This window comes from Arctopsyche grandis, chromosome 5 (assembly GCF_051622035.1).
Source record: "Arctopsyche grandis isolate Sample6627 chromosome 5, ASM5162203v2, whole genome shotgun sequence".
NCBI lineage: Eukaryota > Metazoa > Arthropoda > Insecta > Trichoptera > Hydropsychidae > Arctopsyche > Arctopsyche grandis.
Window position 1 is genome coordinate 23,088,792 of NC_135359.1, and position 24,633 is coordinate 23,113,424.

The 24,633-nt window shown below is 36.5% G+C and overlaps 1 protein-coding gene across 1 annotated transcript in view; it reads right to left on the reverse strand.

Moving 5' to 3' along the window:
- The window catches only part of LOC143912377 (uncharacterized), a 334,563-nt gene that overhangs the window by 30,623 nt on the left and 279,307 nt on the right, over nt 1-24,633 (reverse strand). The window contains exon 3 of the mRNA XM_077431657.1: nt 3,002-3,076. Within this exon, the coding sequence (XP_077287783.1) occupies nt 3,002-3,076 (75 nt within the window). The remainder of the gene's footprint in view (nt 1-3,001; nt 3,077-24,633) is intronic.

Below are 24,633 nucleotides of genomic sequence, written 5' to 3' on the forward strand. Positions count from 1 at the left end.
CATACCAAATCAAAGAACTGACGGGATCGTCCCTTCAATGATTTGGCACAGAACCGGGAGGAATGGAGAAGGATCGTTCATCAAATTCCAGACGACATCAATGACCATGCTCAGCATAGAGCAAACAAGGAAGAATATAAAGGGAATAAGAAGAAGAGGTTCATACATAAATACATATATTTCTAGTCAAGTATTGGTAGATAATTCTAATCAAATGTCCACGATTGGCAAAATTATTTATATAGTTTTTTTTTAGATAAAGTCAACTATAAATTTCGTCAAATAATTGAATAGAATCCGAGAGTTTTATCTATATTTGAACCTGTGTATGAATGTAGGATGATACTTGTAATTGGTACAATACTCAATCAACCTGTTCAAGTCGGAAAGCGTCGCAATACTTGTAAACGAGTTGAAGGTAAAGTCCTATTTAAATTTAAACGAAACTTAGGTAACGAATAACATTGTGAATTATTTTCGGTGGCGTTTTATTATCGTGCATTTATATCGGCTTTGAAACGCGCGGAAGAGTTATTTTGCTAAAGTTTGCAATTTCAAACTCTCTCTACTTTCAGTCCCTTCACTGCCGAACCTTTCCCCTTCCGACCACCCACCCTTCTCTGCCTCGACATGCCGGCTGTAAATATTTGCCGGGAAGTTGTTCCGGCAAACACAATTTTCGAAGTTTTAAAATGTTTTGTTAATTCGCGCAAAGGCGAAGAAAGTGTTTGCCAAGACTGATGGTGGGGAAAATTTTCGAAATTCGCTTTGAACGGAAGTCATTTTCATCCCACGTTCACCCACCCAGCCCCCATCTTCGCACAACCTCCGAGATCAACTCCGCGGTCCAATTAAACCGTATATAAATAAGATTATTATATTATAATTAATACACGCGTGTAACAACAAAGTTCCGTAAGCAAATTTTCAATATACGCACACGCCCGAATCAATACATTGTTGCGTAAAACAATTTGCGAAAGGCTCGGTAATTAATCTTTGATTGATTTTCTAATTTAATTTGCTTCGAACGCTAGTTCCACCGAAGGCGTTCAATTATTGTTCGGATATCGGTTTATCAACATCAAAGGATAACTTACATCGTGTAATAAAATTAACCGAAAGCTCGCTTTCGCCCGTTAAGTGGAATACGTCACTTACGCCATAGCATAATATAATATATTCAAGCGAAAAGTGGCGACACACATGTACACATTGAATATATGTACACGTGATATATTTTGCATGCCGAAGAATCAACGAGGCCATCCACAGGTACTTGCTGATCTCGAGGTTTCGGCTTGAAGCGTGTTAATTTTTAATCAAAAGACAACATATGTATGTAGGTTAACGAGTGGGTTGGCGACCGCTGACACCTGAAGGGTTAAAGCCGTCTCGTTTTATCATGCAAATCCGGATGTATTCAATATCGATCGATGTAAAAGCTGGGCCATTTTTTGTTGTTGGGAACGTTGAAGGGTGTCGGATAAACATGTAAATTACTGTGCGTTGAATCAAAGATGCCGTCACTCTTGCCTACAAATACAATTAATTATTCAGGGCTCAAAGCCTTTTGTAAGACCTCCTTAGAGGGTCGTGAGGCTTTGCCGGATAGGTGGGGCTGTGATTTAATGTACCGAATATTCGTCATTAATTACTTAATCGTGATCCAAACACGCATATGCTAAAAAGGCTTTATTAAAATATGAATACTTCGATATATGTAGAATCTTAACATTCATTTGAAAGGGTTTGACCACTTTTGCATATATGTATGTAGGTAGTATAATACAATAGTCCTTATAAAGAATAGGGAAAAAGAAACAGGCGGCGATGCGCACTCAATGCACGGAATAACATTAGTTATCTCTTGCAACATTTCAATTAGCCTTAATTGAAATATTCATTTAAGGTACGAAGCAGTACCATTGTGCAACGAAACAATTACGATTGTCCTGCGTGAGCTTGAGAAGTGGTTGTATTCTTGTTGAATCTCATTTGGACTCAAACAGGTAATACAGCATTAACCCTTTCACCGCGCACCACTTGACATGTTCATATGTTAATTTTAACACTGAAAGCTCGCCGTATTGTTTAAAGTTATTTAATTAAAGTTCGAATATTGCGAGTCAAAGGCGAAAGATATTTTAGGGCGATAAATAAGAGGCAATATCAGAGGAAGAGATGCGTGAAAAATAGCAGTGAAAAAGGTCACAACGAATTTTCAGTAAGTGGTGCCTTTGGTAATTTAAAAGCGCGTGAAAAAAGTTTTTTTTGAAACGAAAAATAATAATAAAAAACGCTTTTTCTTACGCGCAGATATGCGAGAGAAAAGCGAAAAGAAAAAGCGGTTATTATAATATAAGCGGAAAAGAAAAGCGCGAACGAGTCACTAGTCAGTTAAACGAAAATTTTCATTCAAAATGCAAATAAATATACGTTGAAGGATTAAATGCATCTTTCGAAGATCTTTCGAAACAATAAACATAAAATATCACGGTGTAAGGATGACCCTTATGGGGTTCTTTGTTTGTCTAATCATTAAGTATACTGCGCACCGCCTAACGATAATGAACTGAGAGCATCAAGATTATACTACCCTAACGATAGTAAATTTGACCCTTGACAAAGGTCGTTCATGACCCAAAACGAAAACGTTCAGATAATTCGAAGATAGACTGTTATTTATAAGTGTCTATTCGTCTTATGTTTACTTTGGGAGAGGGTTCAAAGACAAAGCGCTTCAGCTAGACACTATCGGACCTCAAAGATCAAACAGGTGGCGATTGAATAATTAAAAATATACCATCAAGACTAGAACGATCTTATATTTATTTAAGGTAAGAAATGGAACAACTTCGCTAATGTACACAAGACGCATAAGACGGGATTTGTCGGTGGGAAAGATTTGAAACTGGATATAAATCAGCGAGAATTAGACCTAAATACCTCTAGGCGGATTTATAACGAAAGAATAATATAAATATTAATGTGTACTTACGCATATTTCTTTCTCTTGACACATTGAGCCCCACACTTGAAAATTGGATTGGAGCAGCTCGCAATTCTCCCAGCACTGCAAAGAAAAAAAAATCATGATTAAAATCGTAAACGGAAATCTGCTTCACGTATGATACACTCGCAGTAACAATTACGGTCAAAATGTTCTCTTTACTTTTTAGAGATCACGCTTATTAGTTACGAAGTGGCTTTTAAGCTTAATTATTTAGCGATACAAATTTGCGTCGACGCTCCACAGCCAATCCGAAATGAGAATGGCTGAGATTAAATTCACCCCGGTCGTAACCCTTCGCTTTAGGGCAGCATCGTTACAATATATTAGCAGATGAAATGCTCAAGAAGACGCGTGCATATATCATAGGGGTAATTTGAGCAAACGGCCTCTAATTTTCCGTATTCGACTCTATACGCGAAGGTAAAGATGCAATTTGCAAGAGCATCTACGGTCGACTCTATGGGGCATGGGGAGTTCAGAACCAGTCTAGCCGTGGCTCGCGAGCCTCGGGGTAGGCGTGATGATTTATTGAATTTAATTTTACGTTTATGACCGTTTGTGAAGTGAAATCCGTAGAGCAGGTGGCGTAAAACGGACGTGGCGGTCGACCGCCACGTTCTAAGTGATTTCCTATGGATAATATAGTGCGCAACTTGTGCATCGAAGGACTAAAGTTGCCTGGAAATTGGTGGGATAAATTTCTACTATGTGATAGTTTTACAATTCATTGTTAGATAACATTTGATAGAACATCAACCGTATAAATGTACAAATAAAATTCATCATGTGAAGAGGATTTTTATTATTATAATCTTAAGGTCTAGTTCTACCATCTGCTATACTGACTGACCAAAAGCATATACCATAACATATGTATGTATAGCATATGTAAAAAATTTCCAATGTCTTTGGACTGAATACGTTAGCTATGATCAATTTTCCTATGACCGTTATGCAACTACATAGTTCCAGAGTACCGCAAGGCTCAAACCTTGAGCTTCTTTTATTTAACCTCTTCATTAATGGTATTTCATATTCTATTAAACATTTAGTTATTATTATTCTATCTAAAGATTTAGTTCTACAATCGTTGACGGTGATCAGCGACCGCTACTGTGACTACTGTGCATACACATCTTCAAATTTTCTTAAAAGTGGTTTTTGAAAAAGTAAAAATTCAGTATGTTGTTTAGATCTATGTATGTACATATTCCGTAATATAATATTATTTAAGATGAATCTAATTTTAATTATATTTAATAAATTTAATTTAGTGAATCTTTTGATATTTAACGGTAATCGATTATTGAAAATCTCTTGAAGAATTTCATTTCTTAAACAGCGATGTCTGAGGTGATTTTTCCAATCCTAAAAAAACGAAAGGTATAGAGAGAAAGATAGTTTGAGCTACTATTAGTAGTAGAGTAATTTAGAGGGAAGAGGCAATTAATTAGTTATTCCACAAGCTGTGCTGGACCTAATCATATTTAGAATTGTATTCTGGTCAAATTGAAGTAAAAAAAATGAAGTATACTGAGAAAAATATTTTTAATAGTTCATTATTTTCTATTTTTTTCATAAAACTAAGTTTTATAATTGATCCACTTATGATATTAATTATAATGTAGAATAATTGTAGTCAAAGAATTGTTTTCGTACAATTTTCCCATAACAAGCAGAAGGACCTTTCTCGAGTCGTCGTCCACTGTAAACGTTGGTTAATTGCGAGATAAATTGCCAGCCGGAAAACGTTAAAACCGTGTGTATACATTATAAAACAATTACGAACGAGATGATCTTAATCGATTTTTAATACGCGCATAAAAAGTGCATCAATCTCCTCCGAGAATTTGACACCGTATGAAATAAGAGACGCAAGACGTTATTCAAACATTCCACAGTTACTCTTTGCATAAGCTTTATACCCAGTAATAGGTGAAAGTGGACAGGAATCGAGGAAAGAGGCGCCACGACTAGACCGGTTCGCAAATATAATTAACGACTACAACGGAAAATAACAACGCAGGGAAGCAAGTGATTGAGATTGAATTACCGGCCACCGAAGACCCGGCCCTAGAGCAACCGGGGTTATAAAGAAAAGTAGCAAAATAAAAGTGAGACAACCGGAGGATGCTGGAAGTGCGGGGAGAGCCACATAACGGTGAAGCACCTAGCAGGGATTATTGAATCGATTACTTGCACCTCGGGATCGGTTCGCATAACTCCCGTCGCTGTTAACTACGTGTGTAATTACAACAACCACTCCGGCCAAGTCGTTTTCTTATCGTTTAATCCCGTTTTAAATAGAAACTGCGGTCTGTGGAATCGCACAGTGCGGAATTCCAGTATCCAATTCCGCGAGAAAAACAAATAAATACATAGCTCGTATGTAATGTCAGACTGCTGCAATGCTACCAATGCTTAGCTCGGTGATTAATGATTGATCGATTTATGTACATACATACACCGGCTTACTTAAATAATGTATACGTATAATGCTGAGGACAATTATCATAATGACTAGCAATAAGGAAGACGAGACCATGAGTTGAACGAAACCAGGAAGGACGCTACTTTTTGTCCGGTGCCCTTTGTTTTACATGTGTTTTGTATATATGTATATACAAACTCGTCGACGAAAAACACCAAAAAAGTTGAGAAAACGAGCCTTGAGATATTGCTGGAACGAGGTAGATCCCTTTTTACAAGGTTTTTATTAGTTTCACTTGTACAACGTTAAGTGTTCCCTTCCTCAAACTCTTCCGATCGCTCTGAAACTTTGCCATTTTGCGAGGTTTGGCCCCCGATGGAGATTTAAATTGTGTCGGCTAAGTCGAGAGTGAAATATAATCGCAATGAATGTTTAAGATTAAAAAATTTTGGGGTCGGTGACAGCTCGCTCTTTGCTTAGAGCCCGTAGGCTTGTTTGTTTGACTTTTCGCGACCCACTCGTTTTGTCAGATTTTAATTGTTTAAATGCCCATAACTTCAACTTTTTCATACTATAACTTACAAAATTTGTATTATAGGCTCTCATTATCTCTCATGTACACATATATTTTTACTTCACTAATAGGTTATTGTCTAATTTGGACGCGGTTTAGAATTCAGTGCATTCTGAAAAGTGTGCGTAGTATTATAACTAGAAGAAATATATGGATAAAGAGTATGATGAATCGATTACAGATGAAGTTGGGACATTGGATGGGAGATGAATATATGAGTTATTTGAATTATATCCAAGAAGAATGTCTACTATTTGGGCTGATGAAGTTGGATCAATTGTGAAATGGAAAATGTCTTGACGACAACGGAAAAATTACCATGAATATATGTTGGTATGTTCCATTTAATTAAAAAATGAAAAGTGGGAGGGGACAGTGATATTAGGTAGTCAACTTTGCACCTACTTTTATATTCATTACTTCGCGACTTTTGATGTCCTATGAATAAATTACGTACACACAAGAGCCACACCTTTGTTCAATTATCCAAATACCTGTATATAGTTACTAGAGACACTGAAGGCCATTGCACAATGTGCAAAAACCGCAAGAGCCGAGGGACGACAAGGTGTAATTGTTGTTGTGCGTCTCGCATAATTGAAGGGTGCGGCAAGTGAACGCACAAGCGCACGTTTTAATCCGAACGAAGCTTTAATCGACAAAACAAACACGGCGAATTTATTAACTATTATAAGGGACGATAAGGCCTCGCAGGAGACGAGGGTACAGAGATATTTCCATCTCGCTCTAGGTCCGCCCTAGGAATCTGCGAGGGACCATAATAAATAATTATAATGAAAGAGTGCGATAGGTAAACGGGGAGGGTATAAATCATGAGGCGCGTACGTGAGCCGCTTCGAACGCCAACAATGAATGGTAGGCATTTTAAAAGACCACGCAAGGATGTATGGATTTATGCTCAATAGCCAATGGCCGCTATTTGCTTAAGCTTACCAATTCGACTATTCAATTAAGAAGATACGAGCGGGATGAGTGATTTATTGCAGGCTGTACACGCACGACCTGGGTACGAGTGCAAATTCGTTACATGTCGGTGGTTTTGTTTGAAAGAAAGTGAAAGAAATTAGAAAGAAATTCAAATTATTAATGATGAGTGCACGCGTTGGGATCAGCTACATAAGATTTGTCAAAAGTTTTACCAAAATGGATTGTATTCCTTCGCGAAGACAATTTTGTAATGAGCCTTTCACTTTCTACTATTCCTAGCACATCTTGTTATCTATTATGAATTCTCGTGGTTTATAAGCACTATCGTTTCAGTTATGATACTGAAAACCGCAATATCTCATCTTCGTCAAATGGCAAACATCTAGAAAGAGCAACCAACTGTTGAAATATATGTACATGTTTGAGATTTTTCTGGTTACAAATTTGATATAAGAAATATACTAAGATTTTATCTTATTTTTATTTTGCGAATTTATTCGAATACATATGAGCGGTTTTACTTAAAAGTGGCGGAAGTCCAATTTTCAGTTCCAAAAACACTATTTCTGTTTGGCTTAGTTCACAATTTGTTAACATTTATTTTAATTCGATATGTCCAGAATCTCGGAAAAGCAGAATAAACTTATTACCACCAGTATTTTTAAATATTGTTAAACGCAAAACATTACATTAAATGTTTTGCGGAATATTTCTCGAGATGAATAAAAGTGGCTTATGGCACTTTAAAATGTAACAGCTCGTATACATATGTACATATGTATGTATATACTACGAAGACCTTATAGTTATGTCCCAATGTGCCATACTGGTCAATGATAAACAATTTATAGAGCAATTTTGCAGGGCATTATAGACATCTATTGATAAATTTGACAAATATTTTGGGATTTATTTTATAAAGCACTGAATTTGAGATGATGAAAACTAGAATTTTGCGAGTAATAAGACATGGTTGCCGATTTGTTGCAACTTTTCAACGAAATCAGATAAATTGGCAAAATCTGATGGAAACCATCGACCTATATATACATATCCAAGGTTTGGCCGGCGGCATTGGACCAGGGATTGAACCCACTCAGTTGAAAGCATTTCACACTAACCACTTATCGAAAGCGAATAGTTAGAAAAAAAACTTGTTAAATATGTTGAATTATTGTATTTTTTGATTTCTATCATATTGGGTGTATCCAAGAATAGAATACGACGTCAAGGTGCTTTATAATGGGGTTTGAGGATTTTCAGTTCTGTCAAAAGTGACCCAGTGTAGTATAGGGTTAGGCGTTTTAACTAGATTTAATCGCCGAGTGACTTTGGGGGAGTAACGCGGGGGCGGGCCTTTATCAAATTTATTCAGATTAAATGTCACCGTCTTATCTGCAATCGAAATCTACTGGCGTCATGGTGATTAGTGTCTAAGATGACATTCTTCCATCAAGAAAAATTGACGCCGGAGATGATTAGTGTGACTGGGTGCGCGCATGCGTACAATCCGAAGCCCCATTTATTATTACACAACGAGAAAGGAAAACCTGAATCGTACATATTTAGGTAGGTAGGTAGGTACCCCTTTTTTTCGTTTATATATAAATCGATATCGAAGAGAATCTAACTAGCTACATATGTATGAATGTACAACATCTCGCATAATATCCGAGTCTGGAAAGCGGTACTCAAAGCAAATTGCACCTCACAAACCATTTATTATTTTTTACCTTTGTTATTATTAGTCGTACTCTTTTTCTTGCATCTCGAACCTCTTTGCAACGATATCTTAACTGTATTCGACGGTGGATTCATATTTAAATTTCCTATCAATATTCTTCTCAAACTATCTATAACTGAGTTGAACCTCACTATAAAAGCTTTCGATACGATTTAATTCAATTTCTGATATTGCAGTAATCGCCATAGTTGTTACATGAATGATGTCAATAAAATGTAAAATGTTTTTACTTTTGTTAAAATAATTAGCCAAAATATATGTCTTGTCAAAAAATTGAAACACGTCCAAAACACATACGTTATTTATGTCAGAAAGAAAAATACGTCTTAAATTTCAATAGACGTAAAAGATCAATTCTGACATAAAAATTTGATATTTATAAAGTCGGAGTAAGTGTATGCTTTCTAAGTAAAAGCTTTTACGTTGCGCTGTTATATACTTTTGTGTGTGTAAAATGTATGAGTTGAGTGGTTAATAATAAAAATAAATTTAATTAGGTTCGGAATGTGTTTTTTAAATCTCGATTGTGTCTTGACAAAAATGAATTATGGAATCATTTATGTAAAATATTGTGTTTATTTATGTAAAATTTTATAAAACTTTTATACACTTTTAAATACCAAATAAGTAGGAGTTTACGTTGAAGAAAAAAAAAGTTTGTTTGCAATGGCAACTGAACCAATAAATAAATAAAATTTAAAGAATATGTCTAAGATATTACCAAGACATAATAGATGTTCAAAAAGTTTCATCTTATAAATATTCCCAACTTTTTAACAGTCGGCATGACATGCAAGTATTTTATAAATATACATACTAAAATAGCACCGAATGATTAATATAATACATGGTCCGATAGGAGTCTGTGACACGTTGTCTACATTAGAAGGCATTCTGTTGGCAAAATAAGACCAATCTGTATTATTTGACGTGAATGCACGCTGATGGGTCGTTTCTTTTACAGATCCGATCAACGAAATCGGTTGTCAAGATACGTACCAGAGCAATATGTAAAAATTAAACGATATATTTTTTAAGGACACGTACATATACACAAGCATGGTGGAGCAGGTTCACAAAACAAGTTTGTACTAGCGGTTCCTAGAAAGGTATCAGTCGCTAAACAAATACCGAACCTCTTCCGAAGCTTATCTCCGACTCAGATCTGTCAACTGAAGTCGGAGGTGATTTGTTATTATTTTGTTAAATATTAATGCAACCGGAGAGATAACGTACCATTTTACATTACACAGATAAATGTACTACAGATGTAGTACATGCGACGCGAGACAAGGCTTGACATATTCGTCTTCGAGAGTCGTTACACCGGTACTTACATATTGCTTTTTTTTATTTCATTCTCAACTCATCTATTCTCCGAAAGGTCGAAGCTCTAAAAATAATGCGGGTAGGTCGGAACTCTAAATGTCACCTGAGCCGGATTATGTGCTTTGAAAGCCATGAAAAATGCGGTTCGAACGTGGTCACCATTATAGGGTAAAAGTTCAGACGAAACAACGCCTGTGCAAACAAAATAATGTAACAAATTGCATACACACATCTGTACTGTTCACAAGCGATTCACTTGACGCACGGTCATGACCGATTCTAATTAAACCATTAATCTCCGATGATTAATGACCAGCCTCGCGACCCACTACCGTACTCGATTTATTACCAAACCTGTTTTTATATTACGCCATATGAGCCCCATAGTACAGATTAGAAGTGCAAATAAAAAAAATATATACGCTTAGACCTTAGGAGAATTTAAATAAAAAAAAAATTGACGTGAGTTACCATTGACAAAGATAATGCGACACATTGTTCAACAGAGCGATATTCGTATATATCGAATACGAAAGAGACCGGAAAATTTGATCTGAGATTACGAAATCAGGTTTTTTTTTTAAATACGCATTATTATTATTATAATGGGAATGTTAATGAGACAGTGGAGGATTGAGGATTGCCCAACGATGCACACACAAATTATCGTAAAGTATGGGAAAAAGCACTACGAACCTCCCACAGAGACAATTTCAAATGAATAATATAATATGTGTATGAAACGCTATAAAATCATTCAAATTCGAACCTTACCAAAAGCGATAGAATTAATTTAAAGGCGGAATAAAAGACATTATCCACAATAACTAACAATAAAATAAAGTAAAAATTTTGTCACGACACGTACACCATGACGTTAAATACAGTCGAGACATGACATATGTATGTATATTATTCAAATGAACCCAAGTAGGATTTTAATTCGAAAAAAGATACGACGCATGTAATTGAATAATGTTTATAAAAATTTAGCGACAGTTTTAAGTATATGTATCAGTATATCAAGTACGTATAATATAATCAACATGTGTTACGCTTTTGTATAACAAGTCTTTAATATTAAAACTGGGTATACCGGTGTTACGCGTTATCTGTCTATTTTTTTTTGTATAAAAACGACAGGAAATTGCGTCCGTAAACCGAAAATAGATAAAGGGGATAAATGTCACCTTAATAAAGTAAGCCAAGCGTAATTTTACAGCCGCCTTGAAATAAAATGATATTATAATACAACAAAAAAAAAGGTTGATGATAACGTCACAGACGATAGTATGAGAGATAGTGGGAGTACTGTCAACTTCTGCTCTTAATTAAACCGGCGAGAAAGATAGCTGGTGTCTCGGGATTAATTTAATATGTTAAACGAACAGAACGATAAGGCAGAGAAAGCGAACCTTTTTTTTATATATATGTACCTACGTAGATAGGTATAAATTTGGAAAAGGCATAAATGTAAGTGGGACAGGTGAATCGATAAGGAATGAACTAAAGCGGCAGTCGACTTGTACGTATGATACATATATACGGATCTAGGGATCGGAAAGGAAGATAGGAGACAAAAGGAGAAGCCTGATGATAGGTCTGGTCTCGTTCATAGCCGTGGGGATTTGAAACCCACCCACTTCATCATAATAGCCCACTGCTGTGTGCACATTCAGCTACCATTCACTTGGCTTATTTCATCTACGTGCAAAGCGCGTTTATGCCAGAAATAAATTTAAAATATAATATATGCAGAGTCGTATTGTCTTATACATGTAGTATGTAGAACCAAGCTAAATGAATATTTTTTCAAATTGGGAACTTCAATATTATTTTTTGTATAGAAAGATAACATTTTAGTACAAAAATTGGTTTGATTTATTTTTAGTGCATGATTAGCTGTGAATAATTTTGCCCACTCTGTTGGTTGTACAAAGCGTTCATGCCTCATTCAAAATTGCAAGTGCACCTGTCAACGACAGGGATTACACGAATGTCATGTTAATTGGCGAATGCGGTGACAGCGTTAAATGTCCAGAGCAGATTTGCGATTGCGTTACCGAGAAGACGAATCGTAATTGTGGTAATTGGCTACTGTTGACAAATTTTTACGAAAGCCTACAAAACGTGAGAAATCTCGACGAAAAATATCCGACACAAAGGATATCGTGTCGACTCTCAATTATGAGTTGCAAATTACGACAAGCCACTGGCCATTGTCTAGTCTTGTTTAAATTGTGTGAATTCGACGAACGTTGCGTGGTTGGTTTGTTTTGTAATTATTTTTTTTTCGAAGATATATTAGGTACATACATACAACTAATTTTATTTTTTTTAAATAATTTTCCGAATTTGCATGAAGGATAGCGGCCGAAAGTAATTTAAACGCAAACAAAGCGGAAATAGTGTTCATTATACGAAATAGGATAAACATAATCTTGTCTCACTTAATGGGTTAATCTTCGTTTATGCGATGTTTCTCTATAATGGACAACGAAGTCGTAAAATGACAAAAGAATATCGTAAAAAGTAGCCTGCACTATAAAGGTGAAGATTTTATACAAAATTTTAACGAGATTACCAAGAACAACAATAAACTTACGCGAGTTAAAACCTTACTAAAACTTCATCCTCAGATTTATATCGCAGATAAGATTAATTCAACCATAAAGTAAGTTTAAACTACACGAACAACTAACACATTCGGAATGCAATTGCGTACTCAAACGTAAGCATGCAATCTATGTAGTATTGATTCTTATCGCGAAAGTACATATGTACATACATACATAGTATAAACAACCAAAGGATTTAATCTATATACATATGTTTAATCACCGAAATGAAAAACGTAAACTAAGAAAGACTTTTCTTAATCATATACATCATTTACAGCCATTCACCAACGATTCCAGGATGAAGGCTTCTCTAATACACTTCCACTCGTCTCTGGTTTGTGCAACTCTCATCCATCTCACCTCACACATTTCCTAATTTCGTCTACCCATCTTTCTCGTGGTCTTCCTTTTACCCCTTTACATTCTCTTAGGTACCATTCTAGCACTTATTTACTCCGCCTTTCGTCCATTATTCTAGCTACGTGACCCGCTTATTGCTATTTCAATCTCTTCACTCTCTCCACTATATCCACTAACATTGTCATACTTTTCACCCATGTATTCCGCTGCCTATATTTTCTTGATATGCCGAGCATACAGCGTTCCATATTTCTTTGAGAGCATTGGAATTTGTTCAATTTCCAAGTTTCACATCCATACGTCATCACTGGCAAAACACATTGATCGAAGATCATTTTTTCTCCAGGCAACCACAGATTGACTTTAAAAATATACCGAAATCGACTCTATGAAACTTCTTACTTCGTTATATTTTACACAAACTGATGAATTGAAATCGATTGTATGTAAATCCAAATACACACTAAACAATATGTCATTGTGTGACGAAATCAATAAAGACCGCATACAACAATAATAACAAAGAGTGTATGTGTATAGGTGGATTCAAAGCCAGACAGTTTTACTATCAATTTCAAAAATCTCTTTTGTATAACGTATTACATTATATTTGAAATTCTGATCGGATTATTTATTATGTGAACCAAAGGTATACTATTGCAGAGCTGGCCTTCGTCCAGGGTGCGTGCGAATGAATGAATGGGCGCGGATCAAAAGGGAAGCACATTGAAAAGAAGGGCTCGTATAAAAAAAGCCATCTGTACAAATATTCGCCCTTTATCCGGACACGATCTGGTGCTCCGGTAAATAACCGGTGACTGTGACGGACAGACGGACGGACGCGTCACAAAAATGCCGCCGATTCCCATTGTGTGGTCTCATTTCGACTGGAAAATAATAATATTAGCACCCCAACCACACGCACAGCCAATTCGAACGCACACACTAATAATTACAGAGCTTATTATACACAAATCGTAGAAAAAATAAATGCGTTGGTGGAAAATTGTATCGTCGTGAAAGCGCGTTGCGTTGAGTCACCATGGCCAAATTTATTAGATGATTGTGCGAAAAGTGTGCAGTGCCGATGTCATTATAACAATATAATAACTATAATAGTAATTGCTATTAGGCGACAAACACTGTGAATAATGAATATGTTTTACCCTCTTCAAATTTCTCTTTAGTCATTCGGCTTCATTAATTCAGTATAAATAATGAAAATGATATTTTCGTCACGATACATTCCATATTTATATCCAACTATGTATGTATGTACTATGACAAGTTCTCATTTATTATATTACATCATATTTGTTTTTGTCTGAATTTAACATTAACTAAACCCAATTTAAATTTCAATTCGGTAAAATTTTATGGAAATTTCATAGTCAGAATATGGTGTTCGTTAGATCACAATGAGCAACGCCATAATAGATTCACACATGCATTGTGCTCGGAACCCGTTAACTAATCAAAAGAAGCTTATTGAATTCAATATGTCCGGCTTTGGACGGACCGAAAAAAAAGAGAGCCAAGTCTTTATTTAGACACAAAAACCCCTTTTATCAAATAATGTAATCGTTTTTATTATTTAATGTATTCACAAGAGGGGCGAATGGTATCTTAATCTCGAATCGCACAGCGTGCAGTGTAATTGGGTGCATTCTTTTCATCATTCAAACGTATGTATGTACACACTTCACAGTATGAAAGTAAGTACGTATTATAGGATGCGAATATTTTTCGAGGTGACGACGGAAAATTTTCCGTGTTTTCCCGGAATCATAAGAAAATTGGAAAAGTTTTCCGACGCGCTCATCCGAATAAGAGTCTCAGTCGAGTCATACTCGAATGGAAAATCGCGTCGGATTTTGCCGAAATTAAACCTGCGAACTTTGCAAATCGCGTCTGTTGACCTTTGCAACGGTAAAAAATAATTAAAATCTGTTCCTTTTATATACGATACGAGTGTAAGTAGCATTAGAACGACCTTATTGTGTGTATCGCGCGCGATAACGACTTAGAGAGCCGGTGGGGTCGAGTCGAAAAGCCGGGAGAACAAAGCGAAGATTAACCCCGCGTAATCCCGAATCCAACCCCCTTACAACCCCTACGAAAAAAAGAGTACCTACATAGTTAATTTCATGCACAAAGCCTTCTGCGTGTGACGTCGGCGAATTGTAAATAAAGGATTGCTTTTTTTTTCTCGTTTAAACAAACCAAGTTTAAATAAACACCGTCGAACCGACGATACGTGTATCAACATATAAGATGTTTAAACGCCTTTCAAGCTATGATAAATGATCGTTTGAATGACGAATTGATTAAGAGGAGAGTTATTAATGAATCGACGGGAAGCGATGCTCGAATGTGATACCTTATTCATACAAAAGGTGGGAGAACAAAGCGCGTGTCCGGGATTATTCACTCTAGGGGAAAAATCGATGGTTCATTATTAGAAACGTATGCTCAAATCTATATAACATCTACTATACAAAGCTACGGTTTATAAATTTCATCAAAGTAACGACGAATAATTTAGCTGGTATTTTGTATAAACAACTCTCACATGTATGTACCATATGAGTAAAGCAATAACGCTTTGATATCGTTATAGTACAAAGTATCATTGAGAAGATAAATATATATCTGATCCATTAAATTGAATGTTGTTTTAATAAATATGACACACAGAACGTCGAGTGTGGGAAAAATGTTATAATCCTATTTGTGTAGTACTAGCACGGTTTCAAATCAATAAGATTAGTTTGTGTTGATGTTCTTCAAACAGTAAATTATCGTCTGTAGATAAAGAAGGGAATGTATCGATGTTTCAGGAATGTGCGATAAGACTATGGGTACGTATATGATATGGTATTATGTATATCTAGTTGGGTATCACAAAGCACAAAGTTCGTATGTGGGCGAGTCGATACCGTTTAACGGTTATTGTTTAAGCGGCGACCCAAAACGACCTCCAGCACTTTGATGAAATTGAAGGGGGTTGGTTCGATGGTCGGTGCACGTTATTTGAAATTCACCGTACACGAGTGGAAATTAGCCAGTATAGTACACAATGGGTCGTACCTTTATCTACCCCAAGCGGCGAAGGGTCGCTCGCTCGTGGCCCCTCATCAGACACACCCGACGCACAGTTTGAGAAACCGATCGGTCGCAATTACCATGTCAATACGTCAACGTGGATAGTAGCACTCGTATACATACATATGTATGTATGTATGGACTTATGTGAAAACAAAGTGAAATTGGAATTGTATTTTCGCGAGACGCCTTCAGCCTGTTATTCAATTTAACGGAAACAGACGGTTTGGTTTCGCCTTAATGAGTTCCGCTCACCGGCTTTCACAGGTGATGATTTATTGTCTACCTGATTGGTTCTAAAACTTTTGCAGTGATGAAACACTGCAAAGAGCTGTCACTAGAGCAACCTAATAGGCCGATTCAACGAATCAGAATCTACCTACTCTACATATTCAATATCTACTATGCAAAGTTGGAAAATTGACTTGAATTATTCCATTAGGTTCACAAGTATTGATTTGCTGCATCCAAGTCACCTGCCACCGAAACCAGCACCTTAAAGCAATCTAATCTTCATTTAAAAGTCTAAATTCATACTAACTACTTACAAGATGGATATTTAGATGTAGATGTAATTCAAATGGTATGTAACTTTATTCTGCCAAAATGATATCTTGTAATTAGTTAGCTATAATTCATATGAACGGATTATATTTATCCCAAGCGTAGTGCTCTGGTAGAGCTATTGCATATCAGTAGAGTGGTTGTGGGTTCAAGTCCTGGCCAAATACGCTGCTGGTGAGATCTTGTGTTTATAAAAAGATCGACCGTATCCTGTTAGAACTTAATTGATGTGACGGATCCAATAAACCAGTATTTTCCCCCTCAGTTTCTCGCAAATTAGAGTTATTAGCATTTCGAATTTGTTGAATCTTATAAAAATAAGCTACCTACATAATATATTTCTCGCAAATTTGCTGTGTATCAATTTTTTTTGTCTATTGTCCATAGATGTCTCTATTGTATTCTACAATGTACTGTTATGTTTGAAAATTTGTTAGCACTCATATATGTTCAAAAATAATCTCACCATATTTGTTGCCTTGAGGTAATTCCTATCATGGCACATATGATGTATGTATGTGTGCAAATATATATATATATATACATATATATATATATATATATATATATATATATATATATATATATATATATATATATATATATATATATATATATATATATATATATATAACACAGTACATACATTATTCGTCAAAATTTCTGAACAGTCCAACTGATATGTATAAGATGAAAATCAAACATTCATTTGAAATTCTGCATAATTCAATCACACTTGTGACCCAGTTAATCTGCAGACTTGCGTAAATCTACAATTCAAACATCACCAAATTGAAATTCATCCACCTGGTACTACAATAGGTATACAAAATTTGTCGTCGTTGCACCTTATCGTCATTGCTGATAAAATGATTAATCACACAATACCTACAAACGTCTTCATTCAACTGAATTATTAAGCGAGTCTGTCCAATCGAGATCATCAGGTGAAGAGGACTCCCTCGTCTATCTGATTGATTACGAGAGCCCGTCGCAACGTTGTCGGGTCATCATCGTAGATTTCAACACAACGCATCATCCATTATGCCCTATGGTAGGTCGTTTTAGTCCTATGACGATGGAGATCTGAAAATTCGATACCTAAACGATTATTACACTAATAGAATATCGTTATAAACTTATCGCAGCATCTAGTGTCGATATAATTGTACAATAACTATTAGACAACGAGTGTAGGCGTAATAATTTATGAATGTCAACTTGTACTACTACTAAATTTGACTCGGGTATTAGATTTCCTACTAGGGATAATGTCACATTGATATTCATACTTGCTAATTAAAGTTTATAAGACGCGATTGATGACTTACAGCTTATAGAGTGTGTGTTTTATGTAAACAATTCTATCCATTATAATATGTGTATAAAATTTGAAGGAGTTCTTTAATTAATAAAGATTTACATTTGAGCAAAAGGGTTTAGATCTCAATGATGAATTGAAATCTTAATTATAATCACATATTAAGACGTTTAGAGAGGTTTCCGAGATCTGAGTGAAAGACGCAGGAGTGTGATAGAGGTAGTTTATTGCTCTTGATCTGTCGGTATGCCAGCTCCGAATCAAGCACACACCGAAATCGCCTAATATTTATATCCATCGGGTATTCTTCGCATAGAGAGATTTTTTATTATTATTTTTATTATAAATTTATACCAGTAATCCCAACGGGCCTTCCTGGCCAGAAATATTGTACGTTTGATACAAATATTATAAGTGTAATTCAAAGTAAATATATATGTATCAATTAACATCCACGGAGACATTTATGGCAAAATTTGTAAATTTGCAGCATTTTATACAATTTAGCGAAAACTTGAGATTTGTGAGAAAATGGGTAAGGTTGCCAATTTGTTAGAACCGTTTCAATGAAAATCAGATAAACTGGCAAACTCTGATAGGAAAAGATCGACATGGAGTCAGAAATCCAAGGTCTGGCAAGCAGAAACCAGTGTGATTTGAACCCGTGACCACTTTATTCAAAGCATTATATGCTAACCACTAGTCTATTCTGCTGGTTAAATCATGAGACCTTAAGCTGGTCAATGGATCGTGAGACCTTATTATTTATTGTATACGGCTCAGGTGATCAGGGCTAGTAAACTAGTGGTCGACGAGTACCAATCAGCTAATTTCCACGTTACAATATCATAGTAGGCCGCTTAAAAAATTTTTAATACATCATCTGTAATATCGAAGTTAGGAAAAATGGGGAAGGGGAGGCAGATGTAGAGATTCGTCAAATGGTTCACAAAAACACACGATGGTCCACAAATAAAAGAGCAAATTTCGTTTCAATGTCACCATTCGAAGAAGCGTTCGTACGTGTAACCGTGAAACGACCGTGCGTTCGTTCACACATTTTTCACAATACACCCGAAATATCGGCGTCCTTTTGTAAACGACGGCAATTTGTCCCATTTTGTGTCAAATTATGGACAATGGCCGCGCACAAAAGGTAAACGATTTAAAACGGTACGAATTCCTTTTGTGACGGATCAAACGTGCACCAAAATGCCGGGGATAATAAGTCGTGCGTCGCAACTGAGACGAATCGCACCGAACGAGATGGTGAATTCGACACGTCAGATTCGCAGAGAGAGAGAGAGAGTAATCTGGATCCGGATAGGGTCCTTATGCGTAATTTGGTATGAAATTGAATCAATATTTTGCCAAGGACTTGCTTATCTCGAACGGGCCAAAACGGCTTCAATAAGCCGTCGACTTAGAGTGCGAAGGCATTTCGACGGTTAAGCCCTGCACTGTATATAATATATATATATATATATATATATATATATATATATATATATATATATATATATATATATATATATATATATACGTATAATATAAGCGAACACGGCAAATATAGAATATCATAATAATAGTATATAAGAGACTGAATGGGTGGGTGTTACAATGAACACGCCAGGTGTTTGGCGGAGATATCGAAAAAAGCTGACAGAATTAATAGTCCCTGCCCTTTCCCCGGTCTCGGAAAGCTTTAACATACCCTGAAAGCGGATAGGATGCTGTTTGCGATAAACTCTTGCATTGAATACAATATCGGCATATATTTTTACTGTTACTAAAATACTCGAGGAATATTAAAAAATATCTAGTAGTTGATTTTATACTTGGTAGTCATTATGACAAAAGTGAGTTTGTTTCCGTCAATAACAAAAATGTAATATTATATAAAAATATACATAAAGCAGCATAGCTCAATGGTTAGCTTGTAATGCTTTCAACTGAGTGGTCACAAGTTAATTTCCCGGCCCGGTGCTGCTGACCAAACTTTGGATATGTGACTGCTGGTTGATCATTTCCTAATAGAGTTTGCCAATTTATATGTGATCATTGAAACGGTTCCAATAAATTGGCAATCAGTCCTATCTCTTACCAAAACTCGAGATTTATAGCATCTCCAATTTGCTGATATATAAAATGCTGTAAAAATGTTTGTCGAATTTGTAGGTAATTGGTGCTCAGGGGCTCACCTTTTAGACCTTCCTGGTATATACTTACATATATTATATGTGTAAAATTTAAAATAAAATATATATGTACATACTTCAAATGTTAGGTTTTGTATTTTTGATAGTATTTTCTTTGCGAGGTATCGTGATAGACATTAGGTCTGTTCTTAGAGCTGTCAGTTAGTAAATCGGACTCAAGCTTCCGGTTGATTGTTCATCGTGTGTTCCGATTAGATGGTGTGACGTTGTAACACTTAAACTGAATGAGTAAGAAGGATGTTGGAAAACGATTTACAATAAGCTTTCATCTAGATTGGACTTGAATTTATTAGTCAATTGCTAACGTTGAATCTTTCTACTAGTTTATAGCTATTATGCGAGATAAAAAAACTTACCTTACAAAGAAAAATACAATGAGAAAACGAATGCCCAGTTACCAATAGCCAAATTGTTTGGAATTTAATTCGATTAAATTGAACCAAGTTTTGATTGAAATAAAATATATGTACATACATATCTAATCTATAATTTGGAAAGAGACTTTGTATGTATCCTTGGTCGTCGTTTTCGTCGTCGTCGTCCGTAGATCGGTGACGTCATCGAACACGTGATTCGATTTTTTTTTTTTCGATCCATGGGCGCCGATTTGTTTTTTTCGTTTCAATGGATTCACCCCCGCGGGGGCGCAAGGCGAGTAGCTTCATGGGGCCCCGCCAGGGGCGCCACAAGGGGCGCAGCCCCGTGGGGCCCCAGCCTCATGGGGCGCAGCCCCATGGGGCTCAAAAGGGGGCGCCACAAGGGGCGCAGCCCCGTGGGGCCCCAGGGGGGCCCAGCCTCATGGGGCGCAGCCCCATGGGGCTCAAAAGGGGGCGCCACATGGGGCGCAGCCCCATGGGGCTCAAAAGGGGGCGCCACAAGGGGCGCAGCCCCGTGGGGCCCCGAATGGGGGCCCGGGGGGCCCAGCCTTATGGGGCGCAGCCCCATGGGGCTCAAAAGGGGGCGCCACAAGGGGCGCAGCCCCGTGGGGCCCCGAAGGGGGCCCGGGGGGCCCAGCCTCATGGGGCGCAAGCCCTAATAGGCATTAACTAAGGGGGGCGAAGCCCTAGACGGCAATTAATCATGGGGGCGCGGAGGGGCGAAGCCCTAAAAGGCAACTGATCATGGGGGCGAAGCCTTAGACGGCATTTAATCATGGGGGCGCGGAGGGGCGAAGCCCTAAAAGGCATTAACTAAGGGGGGCGAAGCCCTAAACGGCAATTAATCTTGGGGGCGCGGGGGGCGAAGCCCTAAAAGGCATTAACTAGGGGGGGCGAAGCCCTAGACGGCATTTAATCATGGGGGTGCGGAGGGGCGAAGCCCTAAAAGGCATTAACTAAGGGGGGCGAAGCCCGAAACGGCAATTAATCTTGGGGGCGCGGGGGGCGAAGCCCTAAAAGGCATTAACTAAGGGGGGCGAAGCCCTAGACGGCTTTGAATCATGGGGGCGCGGAGGGGCGAAGCCCTAAAAGGCAACTGATCATGGGGGCGAAGCCCTAAACGGCAATTGCTCATGGGGCGTGGAGGGGCGAAGCCCTAGAAGGCAAAGGCTCAGGGGGGTGCCGAGGGCGAAGCCCTAGAAGGCAAAAAAAAAAAAATTGATTTTTTTTTTTTGATTTTTTTAAATTTTTTTTTTGATTTTTTTTTTAATTTTTTTTTTGATTTTTTTTTTTATTTTTTTTTAATTTTTCTTTTAATTTTTTTTTTAAATTTTTAAATTTTTTTTTTTTTTTTAATTAAATTAGCTTAGTCATGTTTAAGCGGTTTATATTATAAACACTGAGCGAAGCCGGGTAATACAGCTAGTGTATTATAAGCGAAGGAGATGATAATTTTGGACAGTTAAAAAAATTTTTTCAGATAAAAGTTAATGGTTGTTAAAGTTAAGAAAAACTAACAAATCTATCGATTTAAACGTGATTTAATTTAAAATCATTTATATGATTGAATTCACAAACATAATCAACTAATTGAAATAGGCTTTATATACAGCTGGGATATGTTTATGAAATAAGTAAATGTATTGAAATATCAAAACGTATAATGTAAGATTCCAAATGGTCTATTGATTGCGTCTTATGGGCAGCAAAGCGTGCGATTTAGAAATGGGATGGCGATATATTCGAGTTTATGTCGCTTTCAAAACGGATAACAATTATATATGGGGTGTATTAAGCCGTCGTAAAGCAGGATTTGGATAGGCAAAGATCGAGTCGAGGAGGGGTTAAAGCGCAACGCATTAAATACAAACGCAACTGAAAACATTTAAGTATTGTTTTGAGTTATAGTTAATGTTCCGAGGGGAAAACAAGAATAACGAGCGACGTAATATAAAATTACGACCATTGTGTGAGGGCGATGTTGAAAGTCGGAGACGAACTTTTCGATCATCCCTCCCAGCCGAGGAGCACGGAAGCTGGTGCACTCGCAGAAGCGAACGATGCTGAATCATCATTATCCGGTAAATGCATAATAATTGCACATTACTAACCGCGAGAGCATGTTAGGCCATGAGACTGGGATGTTATGGAAACGCTAATAACCGAGATTTATCTAGCCGACATCCGGGTGCGAGGGAAACAAAGAGAGCAAGCAGGTGCCAAGTTCAATGCGGGCGCATTAAATATCATTTTTCTGTGAATAAAGTGTGGTCGAGAAGTGTGAGCATTTTAGCCACTGTCGTTCCCAGTGTGTGGGAGTCCCGCGGGCCGTTATTTGTCACCCCTGTTAAATGTTGTGCAATAATTCAAAGATTTATGCGGTGTCCCTCCACGGGCAAGGAAGACCTCCTCCGGTTTTATGGGGGAACCTGACATGAAGCCGAGTGAGGTAAAACTCACATACGAACATTGCCCAAACACTGGAATGAATACCCTTTTAATGTCTATTGAATGAAATATTAGAATGGTATAAAAATTTTGCAACAAAAATCGAACTGTTGAAGTTTACGTTTTAATCGAAATACATGCCACTAAAAATACGAAAGGTGTGAAAAATTTATGGATTTAAACTTTATATAAATTAAAATGTTTTTTGAATTAACAATACCAAAATCAGAATCGTACCAAGGCATTGACAACGGGAAATTTATCAAACGCAAAAATCTGAAGAGCGCTCGGAGCGTTAAGCAAAACTTTCTTACGACGACAAATACAATATGAACAATACATTTATTAAAGGATAAGACTTAAAAGTATCATTAGGTACCCATTAAGGCAGGTCATTTTTTTCATACTATTTATCATATGGATATTTTGAATGTACTGAGCGAGTAGGATTTACAAGAATCTTATTCGAGTATTATACAAGCTGTACGCATATTTCTGACAATGCTAGCGACAAATAACCACGGTCGAAAGAAGTTTGAGCAAATTAAGAATGGTCAAAAATTATTTGAGATCTTTAAATAATCATGATTGCACTTCTGATTTCATTTGGGTCAATAGAACATTAGTGTGTGATTTAAAATTCGACAATATCATTAATGATTTTGTTAATTTAAAAGTGAGAAAAATAAAACTATACATGCGTTTTTTTATTTAAATATTAAGTATGAATAGTTAAATTAGTATCACGAATAAATATAATGTTTAATTATAAATTTGAGTTCTATGTACACGTCTATTGTTTTAAAAAATAGCTATATTTTGTATAACGTAATTTTAATACAATAAATAATTTTCATATAAAATTTATTTCTTCAATTATGTTTTTGCCAAGGGCGCCAAAATCATTGGTACGACTCTATCACAACTTATATAATATATTTGTAGAACTCGAAGGATATTCGTTTGATGTGAAACTTAAAAAATTAACAAAGTAAAGAAAGCCTCTTGTAGATTTATTTTGGAAAGTCAAGATTAAAAGTAGGTTAGAGCAATTCGTAATGTATTGTTATTTTTTATAGAATTATCTACATATATTTAGGTACATTTTTGTCAAGCTTTGCATATTGATTTCTTAAAGTCGATTATTTATTTATTTTATTTTAAACGCACAAACGAGAGCCTTTTAATTAGATTAATCTACACATGTTTGTATGTACTTTTGGAATTGAAATTTTATCGATTTTGTCAAAAGCCGTAGGATAAAAGTGGGTTTAACCTTTTATTTATTTTTTGCATTACTTTTGTAAATCTTTCAATATATCGTTTTGAGTGCAAGTATAGGTGTTTATATGAAGTTCTTTCATTGCGGTGTAAAGTGGTTTAAAGCGGTGTCTATTACGCTTCAAAGTCTGACGATGAATAAATCCACTGACACGAGAGGCTTTAAACTTGCTTAGCGATCAATCATTTTGCTGGAAAGCAATTTGTCTTTGCTTTGAAGCTTTCCCTTCGAATAAGTAACTTATATCATTCCGGATGGAGGGGGAGAAATCCGGCGAAATCCGGTCGCCGTTAA